The 13,353-nt window shown below is 62.1% G+C and overlaps 1 protein-coding gene across 4 annotated transcripts; it reads left to right on the top strand.

The window, feature by feature from the left end:
- Positions 1 to 1,937: 1,937 nt before the first annotated feature.
- Positions 1,938 to 8,904, top strand: BEGAIN (brain enriched guanylate kinase associated). 4 transcript variants are annotated; one of them, XM_061182899.1, is made up of 5 exons: positions 1,938 to 2,019; positions 3,217 to 3,283; positions 3,736 to 3,843; positions 6,203 to 6,286; positions 7,245 to 8,904. In XM_061182899.1, exons 2-5 carry the CDS (start codon positions 3,233 to 3,235, stop codon positions 8,598 to 8,600), a joined length of 1,599 nt encoding a protein of 532 aa, XP_061038882.1. In that variant the 5' UTR covers positions 1,938 to 2,019; positions 3,217 to 3,232; the 3' UTR covers positions 8,601 to 8,904. The 4 variants fall into 4 exon arrangements, with proteins under 4 accessions (XP_061038882.1, XP_061038881.1, XP_061038884.1 ...); XM_061182898.1 differs by having other exon boundaries at positions 7,227 to 8,904; XM_061182901.1 differs by lacking the exon at positions 6,203 to 6,286.
- The last annotated feature ends 4,449 nt before the right edge of the window (positions 8,905 to 13,353 follow it).

The raw sequence follows: 13,353 nt of genomic DNA, 5'->3' as shown, positions 1-13,353 counted from the left end.
TTCAGGGGCCGCCGCCCCACTCCCACGCCTGATCCCGTGTGTGCAGGGGGCCCTGGGTGACATGGGAGAGCCCCCAGGAAGCTCGCCAGCCCCCTGGGGAGAAAGGCCTGGGCCGGGGGCAGTCTGGGACCTGTAGCTGCAGGGGGCTTGGGGTGAGTCAGTCAGGCGTGCTGCCTGGAGGAAGCGGCAGGGCCTGCTTGGCAGCCATGGGTGGGCACTCTGCCACTGGTCTCCCTCCTTGCTTGTCACTCTGCATCTTCCTTGGGGACCAACTCTTGGGAGGACCCGACCCGCCCTTCTCTGAGGTTCTCAAAACGTAGGCAACTCTTTATTTTTATTTATTTTTAAGAATGTAGACCTGGGCAGGAATCCAGGAAGGCTTAATCGGGGTTCGCTGGGTGTGCGCCTATGGTAACACGTGTGGTTTACAGACAGGGCCCGAGACTGAAGCTCACTCTACCCCGGGCTCTGGAGGAAGCCTCCTGCTCGCCCACAGCAAACCCACCAGAAGTTACCATCCAAAGGGTCTTAGCTCCAAATGGTCCCCTGAGGAGGGTTGGGCTTCCTCCAGCAAACAGTTGGCCCAGTTGGGCCCCTACTCCGACCTGGACACCTCTCTGAAGCCAGGGCTTTGTGTCCCCAGGGCAAGATGGGGACAGTCGCAGGTGGATTGGGGGGTGCATGGCGGGGACCAGCAGCCAGGTCTGTGTGATGGTAGGGCCCCTGCCCACCCCGTGACACCACGGAGTTCACCTTCAGGCTGCACCATTCTGGGCTTCGTTGTGACTGTAGTGTAGGGGGTGACGGGTTCAAAGTGCAGGGGGTGACAGAGCAAAGCGCACACCCGGGGGGGGCAGCTTGAACCTTAGCCTCACTCGTGGCTAACAGCCAGCAGAACTCCCCTGGTGCCCCTCACCCACCGGGCCGCTGTCCCTTCCCTCCAGAAATCAGCCCTCCCCGCTATTAAAGGTGAGTCCTTCCCCCTGGGCCCCTTCTGCGTGCTCAGCCAGTCAAGGGAAAGGTGCCTCAGGTCAGCACATGGTTAGGTGCTCTCTGGGAGCTGGGTGGCTGCCGACAGGAGGGTGTGGCCCCTGCCCTGGTGGAGTTCACGGCCAGTCCCCTGGGTGTGGCCACACCTGTCCCTCCTGCCTTGTGCCCAACAGTAGCTGATGTGAATTGATGGCATATGGCTCAGAGGGTGAATCATCCCGTTTCTGTTTCCTGAGCGTGGGAACTCAGCGGCCCGGGGTCCCAGAGGAGACCTCAGTCTGTGGGGAAAATGGAGCCTCAAGAGCCAAGCCTGGCTCTGGAAGGCTCCCTGGAGGAAGGGAGACATGAGCAGGCCGTGGTTTTCTGAGTTTCTGATGCTCTGTGCAGCCAGCTGGCCACTGTGGCGGACGCTGCCTGGGCGTGGGGCATCCAGGCTCATCCTCTCCCTGGCCCAGAGGTCACACAGCCTTCTGGGACCACACAGTCGATTTGGGGAAGAGAGTCCTGGTCTAGGGTGTGGCACTACTGCCTCTGGGCCTCAGCGTCCCCAGCCAGCGCTGTGGAGGAGCAAAAGTGGGGGACCCGGTAAGCGGTGCCATCTGGAGGTCGGCTCCCAGACCGAGACTGGGTGCCGATGGGCGCTCTTTAAACCAGGGTCCTTTAAGCTGCCCCAAGCACTCGCCCCCCCCCCCCAGTGCCAGACTGGCTCAGGGTCAGAGACCCTGACCCCCGGGGCGGGGGCGGGGCGGTGTGCGTGCGTGTGGTGCGTGTGCGCGTGCGTTGGTGCGGCCGGGCGCACCCGGTGCGCACCCACCGGCGCCTGGAGCTCAGCGCCGCGGCCCGGCCCGCCGCCGCGTGTCGTTGCAGCGCGCTGCAGGAGCAGAAGGGCGAGCTGCGCAAGCGGCTGTCCTACACCACGCACAAGCTCGAGAAGCTCGAGACCGAGTTCGACTCCACCCGCCACTACCTGGAGATCGAGCTGCGCCGGGCGCAGGAAGAGCTGGAGAAGGTCACGGAGAAGCTGCGCAGGTAAGGGGGCGGGGCCAGGGAGGGGCGGGGCCTGCGGGGCGCGGGGCCGGCGACCTGCCGCTAGCAGAGCCGTGCCTCCCACCCGAGCTGGTGACCCCATTCGTACACGGGGAGTCCAAGGCTCAGCGAGGGCAAGCGGCTCTGACGGAGTCGTGCTTTGTGCCAAGAGCTGCCAAACCAGGATCTGAACCGGCGCTGGCTACTGCCGGGTACAGGCTCTTCCCAGGCACCTCTGCGTCCCCTGCTCATTCCTTCTCTTGTATTTATGTGGTGGGGCAGCAGCATGACACAGAAGCAGCCATCTTCAGACCCAGACCCCAGCCACTGTCGCCTGGTCTCTGACCGGAAAACGATGTCCAGCCTTGGAGGTGAACCAGCATTTAGAGACGGTTCTCTTGAGCAGTATAGCAGCCAGTGACAGCAGGCTAGGTGTGCGGGACCCTGAGCAATGACTCCCTTAAAAACAAAACTTCTGTAAACATCGTTCTGCACGTGTAAGATGGACATTCTTCTAAAAAATATTAACACGCTTTCCAGGTTTCTTGTAGGAAGAATGTAAAGAAAACGCAGACTTTGCTGTTGGCTTGATTTATTTTAAATGTTTATAGAGCATTGGATTTGCAGTGAGGCTGTTTGTCCCTTACTACTTAAGCACCTCCAGCCTCAGTTTCCCCACTCGCAAGACAGGGGCAATAACACTACACATAGGTTGTCGGGAGGATGGACACTGCCCCTTCCACCGTCACACCGCATGGCGGCAATGGCTTCCCACCCAACACTTGCCTCCATCTCAGCCTCTTCCAGGGGGAACTGTATTCTATTCACTGGGTGTCCCCAGCACTCACCCCAGGGCACATCACACAGTCTTAAGGTGAGACCCCTGCTAACCTGCTATTGAACTGTAAACCCTTTCGCCAGCCTTGTAAGGACTGTGTGTAAACTGTGAGTTAACCGGCTCTGAGTGAGGACCCGACAGAGTCCCTTGTGAATGAACAGGCCTTCCCTGCTCATCTACAGGGGTCCTCGGCCCTGGCCCAGGAAATGTTGCAACGAGTTAGCTTCAATCAGATGCTTTCTAGCACAGGAGCATTTGGAGCAGGGTGGGGCCTGTGTTCAGCCCTCAGCGGGCTGTGTGGCTCCAGGGGCCGTGGGAGGGTCAGGCCTGGCACAGCAGTGACCTCAAGGCCTCCGTTCCAGGATTCAGAGCAACTACATGGCGCTGCAAAGGATCAACCAGGAGCTGGAGGACAAGCTGTACCGCATGGTGAGGGCCCGCCACACCCCCCCCACCCCAGCACTCCCAGCCCTGGGCCCCCAGCTCCGGAACCATGGTGAGGGCCTCGGGCCTGGCGGTCATGCCCTTGCCCGTGAGGAGCCGGGCCAAAGGCCTTGTTTCCACCCCGCCCGCTCCCTGCTCCCCGGGGTTGGGCCGGTCCCACCTGCCTCTGCCCCGATTGGGTGCTCTCCAGCACTCACCTGTCACTGTGCCCACGGTGCAGAGGAGAGACTGGGGCTCAGAGAGGCAGTGACTTGCCCAAGGCCGTCTGGCCCCTCCCTGGCAGAGTGGGACTGGAACATGGGCTGCTCTGTGCTCTGACCCTCGCGTGCCTTGGCCTCCAAGCTCCTCCTCATTGTCGGCTGCGAGGGGGGACCCAGGAGGCCCCAGGCCTTGGCCGACTGCTGAGCACCGCCCTCTTCTGCCGCCCCCACCTCCAGGGCCAGCACTATGAGGAAGAGAAGCGAGCGCTTAGCCACGAGATTGTCGCCCTCAACAGCCACCTGCTGGAGGCCAAGGTGACCATCGACAAGCTATCGGAGGACAACGTGAGTGTCGGGCCCTTCTGACCCTGAGGGGCTGGCACAGGGCCGGGTGGACAGACGGGATGGTCAGGACCTCACGGAGTACCTGGGCAGTCGGGGAAGGACAGGGGCTGCCTCACAAACTGCATCCCGCGAGACCCTCCCCTGGAAGGAGATGGGACTTGAGATAGGGAGCATGGGGCCACGTTGTCCCGGTCAAGGCAGGGCTTCCTGACCCCAAGGTTGGGGCGTGGCCACTCACAGTGGACATCAGAGTCCTGTGGCTACCCGTGGGTCCTGATTTCCAGGGTCCCGCGAGAAGGGCCCCGCTGCCCTCCACAGACCCGTCAGCTGAGCACACGTTCACTGATTGGCATCTGCTCCTCGCCGGGCCAGACCCTACGAGGCTCTGAGAATACGTGTGAACAACACAGGCAAGCAAGTGCCCTGCCCACGTGGAGTTTACATCTGAGCAGTGGGGAGGGCAGACAGTAAACAGGATAGGTATGTCAACTGTGCAGTGACTTAGAAGTGCTAAATGCGGCAGAGAAAAATAAAGCAGGGGATGGTGCTGGGAGTTGCCAGTTGCAGGGTTAGGGAATCTCAGTCGGGCGCTTCTGGAAGAGGCTGCTGGAGCTGAGACCTGAAAGCGATGAGGGAGCTGGCCAGGGACAGCGGGGGAGGGCGCTTCTTCCAGGCAGAAAGAGCCACAGCGGCAAAGGTGGGTCTGAATAACTCGAAGACCAGCAAAGAGACCAGAGGGGGCTCTTGTGGGGAGGAGAGGCCAAGGGTCTGAGATCAGAAGGGTAACAGGAGGCCGCATTGTATAGGCTCCTATAGGAATCGGGGGGGTTTTTTCTGAGTGAAGTAGGGAGCCATTGAAGGTTCTTGAACAGAGGGGTAGCCTGACTGAACTTACTCTTACTGGGTTCCGGTGGCTGCTCTGCTGAGGACAGACCGTAGAGGATGAAGCCATGAGTGGGAAGGTCAAGGAGACAGCAATCTGGGAGAAAGACGATGGTGGCTTGGCCAGGATGGCGGCCAGGGAGGTGGGAAGCGGGGGGGCTTGGATTCTGGTTATATTTTGAAGCTGGAACCAAAGTGATTGACCGATTTGGGATGTGGGTTATGAGAAGAAAAAATGGGTCCAGCCCGACTGCAGGGGTCAGAGTCTGCAGGAAGGGAGCCACCTGCCGTCTCCTGGGCTGGGACCTTGTGGGGGAGACGTGGGAGGGGGCGGCAGGCGTGGGGCTGGAGCCGGGCCCTGGACAGCCAGGTGGAGATGCCACAGGTAGGAGATGGCGGAAGAGTGCACAGAGATGAGGGGCGGCGCTCAGAAGACAGTTAACAACTTGGTGGCAGGTCTGGGCTGGCCAGACAGTGCCTGCAGCCCTCTGATGCCAGCGGCAGCCAGTCGGGGGCCTCACAGGAGCCCAGTTCTCAGCTCTCAATCATCTATACCCTTTCAGGGGTGCATTGAAGGAGCGAGGGACCCGGGTTCCCTCCACTGTGCAGGCCAAGCCGGGGCACCAGCCTCAGTACAGAAGGTGACGGGGCGGGAGCCTCCAGGGTCAGGGGACGGCAGGGGTGCCCATGCCTTCAGCAGCTCACCTGAGCTGCAGGACGCCTGGGCCTGGTTGAGTTGAGACTATGGGACCAGGTGGACCTCAGGGCCCATCGGTGGACCCCAGACCCCCCGCCCCCGTCAGAGCCCTGGCTGCAGAGGGTCCCTGGGCGGCAGTGGGAACCCAGGCCCAGCGGCAGGCACATGCAACAGAGATTTTCCAAAGATGAAACCAAATCCCCTCGATTCCTACTGTTTGCATCTGTTTTCAGCTCAGGAGGCTGAGCTGGTCCCCGCCCGGACCTGGGGTCACACAGGCCCTCTGCCCCCCACTCGCCCTGACCCTTGCCCGTCCCCGCAGCCACGCCCGTGTCCAGGCCTCACTCTGAGACGTGGGAGCGGCAGGCCCGTTCCTAGCCCCTCGCCGCTGCCGGCGCTCTCCAGTGTGTTCCCTTGGGAGGGACTCAGAGGCCGAGGGCAGGGAGACCGGGCCTGGTGTCCATGCCTGGGGCCTCCGAGACTTTAGGGCACGTTGCGGGCCCTTCTTCTCCCACTGCCCCCCACCCTGTGGGAGCTTCCCACCCGGGTCAGTGGTGGGACCGCCCGGGAGGGCGCCCTCCACGCACCAGCGGCTCCAGGTCAGAGCAGGGGCCCCCGTTCTGCAGGCGAGAGTGTGAGGCCCAGAGAGGGTCCTCGTGCTGCCCACTGCACAGCCGGCTCTGCCCGCCGGTTTCCGCGTTGGCCACTGGGCACCGGTCAGGGTGGCAGCGACCTTGGCGAGGGGCGAGCCTGTGCAAAACAGCTTCTCTTGTCTTTTAGGAGCTCTATAGGAAGGACTGCAATCTAGCGGCCCAGCTGCTGCAGTGCAGCCAGACCTACGGCAGGGGCCATAAGGTGTCCGAGGTAACGTGAGCCCCGCTCCGGCCAGGCCCACCGCTGCCCCCTGCCACCACTCGGGGCTCCTTCCTCGCAGGTCCCACCCTTGAGAGCGAAGGGGCTGGCTGCGCCCGAGTCCCCCAGCCCTACTCGATCCTGCCGTGCCCTGGCCTCTCTGAGTACGTGGTGGAGGGACTGCCCCATACACACCCCCCGACCAGCCCGGACAGCCGGCACACTCCCCCCGTTTCCTCCGGGGACTGCTCCCGGCCCCCACCCGCTGTGTGAGCCTCCCCGAAACCCTGTGGTTTGCTTTGGGTACAATTTCTGACGGTGCTCATTTCAGAGATAAGAAACCGGCTTCACCCGGGAGTCACTGGGCCGAGGCCACAGGGCCCAGCCTCGGACCCGGGGCTCCCACCCCAGCCAGGCTGCCCCTCCCCTCACCCAGGCCTTTCCACCTTCCGTCTCCCCGAGCCTGGGCCACGCCTAAGACACTCACAAAATAGATCAAACAGTAGCAGGACGTCCCCCACAGGGCACCAGGCGCTCCTGCGGGAACCGCTGGGCGCCTGGCCCTCAATCTTTGTTGCATCTGTTTCTGAGTCTGTCTGGTTTGGGAGCACCCAGGCCACATGAGTGGGCCGGGGGTGCCCTCCCAGAGACCCTGGGGCTGGGAGAGCAAGTCAGCCCCTCAGGGGAAGGCCCGAGAGAGGCCCGAGTCAGACCCGGGTTCCAGCCTCCAGGCTCTGCGATGCCCCACTGGAGTGGGCCGGGGTGGGTGGCGGTGACCAGGGGTTCTCAGGCACGTCCCGGGAGCTTGTGAAATACAGCCTCCCGGGCGTCGGCTCCAGCTGGTGGGGTTCGAGAGGCCCTGCGCAGGTCCCCGGTCGGTCAGTCTCGGCTGCCACTCCTGGGCTGACCGTGACCCCCGTCCCCTCCTCCTCCTCGCGGCGTCCCATTCTAGCTGCCCTCAGAGTTCCAGGAGCACGTGAGCCTGCACATGGAGAAGCAAGGCTGCAGCCTGCCCTCACCGCTCTGCCGCCCGGCCTACGCTGACAGTGTCCCCCCCTGCGTCCTCGCCAAGGTGCTGGAGAAGCCAGACCCCGGCAGCCTGTCCTCCCACCTGTCGGATGCCTCAGCCCGTGACCTGGCCTTCCGCGACAGGCTGGAGAAGCCGGGCCCCCGGCCCCCCTACAAGGGGGACATCTACTGCAGCGACACGGCCCTCTACTGCCCCGAGGAGCGGCGCCGGGACCGGCGGCCCAGTGTGGACGGGCCCGTGACCGACGTGGGCTTCCTGCGGGCCCAGAATTCCACTGACAGCGCGGCCGAGGAGGAGGAGGAGGCCGCGGCAGCGGCCTACCCCGCGGGCTACCGGCACGAGGCCTTCGGGGGCTACGCGGCCTCGCTGCCCACGTCCAGCTCCTACTCGAGCTTCAGCGCCATGTCGGAGGAGAAGGAGCACGCCCAGGCCAGCACGCTCACCGCCTCGCAGCAGGCCATCTACCTGAACAGCCGCGACGAGCTCTTCGGCCGCAAGCCGCCTGCGGCCTACGGGAGCAGCCCACGCTACGCCTCGGCCGCGGCCACAGTGGCCGCCCCGCTCGAGGCCGAGGCGGCCCCGGGCTTCGCGAGGACTGTGTCGCCGTACCCCGCCGAGCCCTACCGCTTCCCGGTCTCCCCCGGCCCCCAGCCCGCCCTGATGCCCCCCAACCTGTGGAACCTGCGGGCCAAGCCGGGGTCGGCCCGGCTGGCTGCAGAGGACGTGCGCGGCCAGTGGCGGCCGCTGAGCGTGGAGGACATCGGCGCCTACCCCTTCCCGGCCGCCGCTGCCGCCGCCGCCGCCGCCGCCGCCCCCCCCGGCCGCGCCTCGCCCAGCGGCTTCAGCGACCGCTACTTTGGGGCCGGAGGCGGCCCGGGCGAGAAGGCCGAGGGCCGCGCCAGCCCCCTCTATGCCAGCTACAAGGCTGACAGCTTCTCGGAGGGCGATGACCTCTCCCAGGGCCACCTGGCCGAGCCCCGCTACCTCCGGGCGGCCGGTGACCTGAGCCTCAGCCCCGGCCGCTCGGCTGAGCCCCTGCCCAGCTACGCGGCCAGCGAGGGGGAGCGGGAGAGGCTCGGGGTGCAGCTCTGTGGGGCGGGCGGCAGCCCCGAGCCCGAGCACAGCCCCCGGAGCTCCAGGGATTCCCTGGAGCCCAGCTCCATGGAGGCCTCCCCGGAGATGCACCCCGGCGCCCGCCTCAGCCCCCAGCCCGCCTTCCCTCGGACTGGCGGCTCGGGGCTCAGCCGCAAGGACAGTCTCACAAAAGCCCAGCTCTACGGAACCCTGCTTAACTGAGCACCCACGTGCAGGCCTCGGCCGTGGCCACCCCGCACACCGGGTCCCGAGGGGTGCTGCCTCGCCTCCCCGATACCCATCCTCCCGGCCCTGCAAACGAGGACCCCGTCGAGCCTGGGGGGGGGGACCCCACCCACGTGTCTCGTCCACCCCTGCACCGCCACGGTGGACCGTTTCTCACACAGCAGCCTCCTTCCCCACCGGAGATGAGCATCCCCCCTTTTATAAAGTGCAACTATTTTTATAGAGCAAAAGGGTCTTTCTTAACGCACTCAGCCTCCAGCTCCCTGGATGGCAGCCTAGGCGTTTTCGACGCAACGCTCCTTGATTTTCGGGTGAGGGCGAGTGGGGCCTGCCCCTCAGAGGGAAGGACGGTGTCCTGCGGAGACCCCCCGCCAGCCAGTGACAAGGGAACCCTGACGCTCTGTCCACAAAGAGGGGAACTGGAACGGGTGGAGGGACGTGTAACGTTTTCAGCTGTTCTCGCCGTGTGGCCGACGACCACCCCCAGCTCCCCCGTGGTCCGTAGTCCCGAGTGGGGCCGGTGCTCGTCCCCCCAGTGTCCCGCTCCCCGGCACCACCTCGCTCTACCTCAGATGTAATGAGGCCCTCCGACCCCGGGTTCTGTAGCTTGCTTTCCTGTCGTCTATGATGCATGCCCTGTCTCAGTACTGTATTTTGCATTCATTAATAAAAGACGTCGGTGGAAAGAATTTGGGTTTGGGTAGTTTCTTCTCCCCCCTGCCTTTTGATCTCGGGACGTGTGGCCCTGGGTGTCTCCCCCTGTCCTCCCCTCTCTGAGGCCAGGGCAGCCTGATAATAACACTCCTCCCCCACCCTGGCACCGTGTGGTCCAGTGTTTGAATTCTTCCATTGTTTCAACCCGCTAAACGTTATTATTGCCATTTCATACAATGTTCCTTATAGACTTTGCTTCTGCCTCAAGATTTCCTTAGGATTTCCTTTAGTTTGGCTCTGCTGGTGACAAACTCCTGGGGTTTTTTTTCCTCTGAAGATGTGTTTACTTTGCCCCGTTTCTGAAGGATATTCTCACTGGGGAGAATGTCAGCGGGGGTCTCTTTCCCTCAGTGCACAGAGATGTCCCCTGGCTTCCTGCTGGGGTGGGACTCGCCATCAGTCCCCCCCTCCCCAGGAGCTGTTCCTTTGGCGCTAATCTGTCTTTTTCTCTCCAGCTGCGTAAGATCTTCCCTTTGACTTTGGTTTTCTGCAATTTCCCTGAGGTGTGTCTAGCTGTGGATTTCTCCTTGTTGGGAATTCACAGGGAGTCTTGTATCTGTGGATTGGTGTATTTCATTGGTGTATCTGTGGATTGGTGTATTTCATTGGTGTATCTGTGGATTGGTGTATTTCAGTAGTTGAGGAAAATCCTCAACTACTTCTTAAACTATTTCTCCACCCTTCCCTCCTCCTGGGACTGCCATCAGAACCTCTGTGTCCTCTACCTCTGTGTCCCTGCCTCCTTAAGACCCACACCTTGGTGTCACCGTGCTCAACCTGCATTCTTCCAGGTCACTAATTCTCTTCTGCTGCGTCCATTGAGCTGCCAAACACAGCCACCAAGTTTTTAGTTTTAGTTATTAATGTTTTCCATTTCTAGAAGTTCTGTCTGGTTATTCTACAAACCCACTATGCCACTTTCTAATAGTTTCCTATTCCCTGGAGATATTTCCAAGCTTGTCTTTTGTTTCCTTAAACAGAGCGGGCACAGCTGGCTCACTGTCTGGGTCTGACACGTCCATCAGGTGGGGTCTGTGTAGACCTGTTTATCTTGGTTCCTGCCCATGTTGCCTTGTTTCTTTGTGTGCCCGGTTATCTTTGCGCCTGCTCATTGATGCCCTTGAGAAAGTACTTGTGAACGTTCTGCAAGGCCTAGGATGGAGGGCCCCTCCTCCAGGGGGCTTTATGTCTGCTTCTTCCAGGGGCTGGGCACTTCCCACTGGGAGGGGACCACCTCGGCCCAGGTGCACGCCTGAAGTTCTCCGGCCCACCCAGCTTCGTGTAGCTCCAGGGTGCCTGCACCTGACCTGCCACTGCAGGCCCGGCTGTCCACCCCCAGGAGCAGATGCGCCCCAGGAAGCAGCCTCCTGGCGGGGGAGGGGCTGTGGAGAGGCTCGGCAGTCAGCTCCCCTGTCTGGGGCCCAGTTTCCCTGTGGGCAGGTGGGGAAGCAACCCTCACCGAACTGGGGGACAAATGGGAGGATGGAGGGGAAAACACATGGCCCCTGGCACCCAGCAGGCTCTCGCTCAGAGACGCTCCCAGAGGGGCCCTGAGCCTCGTCAGCACCACGTGGGTTGTGAGACTGGACTGCAGGGCTGGGAACCCTAAGGACTTTGCAGTCTGGGCCCAGAAGGCCAGGCACCCACATGGTCACTTCAGAGTCTGAGTGCTCTTCCCCGCAGACGGCCAACAGGCCTCACAGGGCTGTCCTGCCATGGCCTCTGAAGCCAGCCACAGCGGGGTGGGCTTCCCTCCTTCACCAAGCACCCCCCTCGCTCCACTCCGGTCCTGCCTCACTCCCAACAGGACCCTGGCTGTGCACCCACCGTCCACCGACCCTTCTGTCCATGTTTCTTCTCAACCCACAGCGGGCAGTGCAGGGCTGTGTGACCTTGGGCAAGTCCTGGGCCCTCTGGGCCAGTTTCCCCTTCTGGAGCCTGAGGACACTGACTCGTGAGATTCCCAGGGGCCCTCAAGACCGGTGGCTGTCCCACTGCATGGAGAGCCCCAGGCTGGGCCAGAGGTGGGTCCCCAGGGAGGGGAGGAGCACAGACTTCCCGGGCCTGTCCCTCTGCCCTCCGAGCATCGGTTTCCTCAGCGGGACGGTGGGGCTCACAGCCACCTCACGGGGGCTGCGAGCATCAGCCTCACTCAGCAAAGTCACGGCCACGCTCAGCAGCAGACACAGCCACGCTGGCATCTCCATATGAAACCGTTCTTCTCCCACGACGGCTTCAGATCTGTATTTCAGATTTATGGGTGAGGCGAAGGTAGGCACTCAGCCCCGGGAAGGTGGGTGGAGGGGAGAGCCCACACTCCTTTTTCATTCCTGCTCCATACTTTCTAAATTTAGCTCTCTTATTTTAAAATTGCAAATGGTGAACTCCTAGACACCTTGCAGAGGATCAGGAGTCTTGAATGCTCTTTGGAAGACAGCACTTGGAAAAAGAAACAGATAAAGGGTATGGAGAGCACCTGCCATTCTTCCCAGTAAAATAACCTACGAAGGGGGTAGGGCTTGCAGGGCGCGTAGTTAAGAAATCAAATCCACAGGGGAGGGGTGCTAAGAAACAGCCGCAGTGGTGTCTGGGGATACCTGGATATCCCTGTCCCAGGAGGGTCAGAGCTTCGGCTGGTTCAAGGTGACCAGTGTGGTAAAGAAACGGCCTCCAAGGACAGAGATTCGGCTGGTGTTTGCCCCAAGAGAAGTCGAAAGTGTACCAGCCCACAAAGGCCCCGTGCAAGCAGGTGATGGGTCTGGGACCCATGGTGTCCTGGCCCCAAATCCCACAGGGCTGCAGGTAGCCGGGGTGTGGACTCAGCACAGGGGAGGGGCCGGGCAGCTCGGTGGGCAGGGAGGTCGTCCCCTGGCCACACCCCAGCACCCACGCCAAAGCCAGTTGAGTACAGTCTGTAACTGATGCTCATTAAACAAATGAGTGGTCATATTAACACATCACAGTGGGGAGAGCAGTCAGCAAATCACGTGATGAAATTCTCACTCAGAAGACACTCCACATCAAGGAAGGCAGAAAAACGCCCGCTTCGGGCTGGGCTAGAAAGCAGGATGTCTGGACCCCAGGATCTGGGGCTGGATGCAAGGTGGGGGCAGGAGAGGCGGGCGAGAGGCATCTGGGAAGGCCAGGCACCCCCTAGCCCCAGACGAGCACAGCCTCCCCTCCCGGCCTGTGTCTGGATTCATTCACACGTCGTCAATCCATCCGACAAATGCCTGCCAAGGGGCTGTTCAGGCTGGACCTGGGGGGACACACCCTCATGACAATACTGTGGGGGTCCCGTCACTCTCCCCTCCAGCTGCATAGTGGCAGCTATGCCTGGCCAGGGACCCCTGGTCTGGGGCGGGCATGTGACACAAGCCAGCCAATCAGAGGCCTTCCCTGAGACTTGTCAACTGGGAGTAGCTCACTGGGGGCTTCTGCCGTGAGAGTGAGCCAGAGCTGGCCAGAGAGGGTCTCGCCAGACCAGGTCTGAGGATGAACCCAACTGCGCCCTCTGGCCTGAACTGGCTCAGCTCCTGCACCAGTGGCTGGGCTGACACTGATGCTGATATTATCACTAATACTGATACCCCCACTGCTGGCTCCTGAGCGCCTGCTGCATACACGTCCTGCCGAGAGCTAGCGCACCCAACCTCATGAATCCCCACAAGCTGGGTACTATGAGTTCTCATTTACAGCAGGGAACACTGAGGCACAGGGCAGCTCAGCACTGGCTGTGACCGCACAATAGCGAAAGGGGGTGACGGGGTTGAAGTCCACGGCCGTCTGATCCCAAAGCCCACATCCTGTGGGCAGGTCTTACCTGCAGTTATTCACAGAATGCCTCCCGCACGCAGGGGCCAGGGATGCAGCCGGGAGCAGGGCCCTGCGAGCCCGGGAAGTTTGCACTGCACTGAGCACGCATGCTGGGCGGCAGCATCAGGAGGGGACGGGGCTCAGGGCGCCTGTTACACTCGGAGCCCTGAAGGAGCAGGGCAGGGGGTGCTGGGGGAAG

This window comes from Eubalaena glacialis, chromosome 2, assembly GCF_028564815.1.
Source record: "Eubalaena glacialis isolate mEubGla1 chromosome 2, mEubGla1.1.hap2.+ XY, whole genome shotgun sequence".
In the NCBI taxonomy this organism is placed as follows: Eukaryota; Metazoa; Chordata; class Mammalia; order Artiodactyla; family Balaenidae; genus Eubalaena; species Eubalaena glacialis.
The sequence above is the reverse complement of the archived record's forward strand: the minus strand, read 5'-3'. Positions and strand labels throughout refer to the sequence as shown.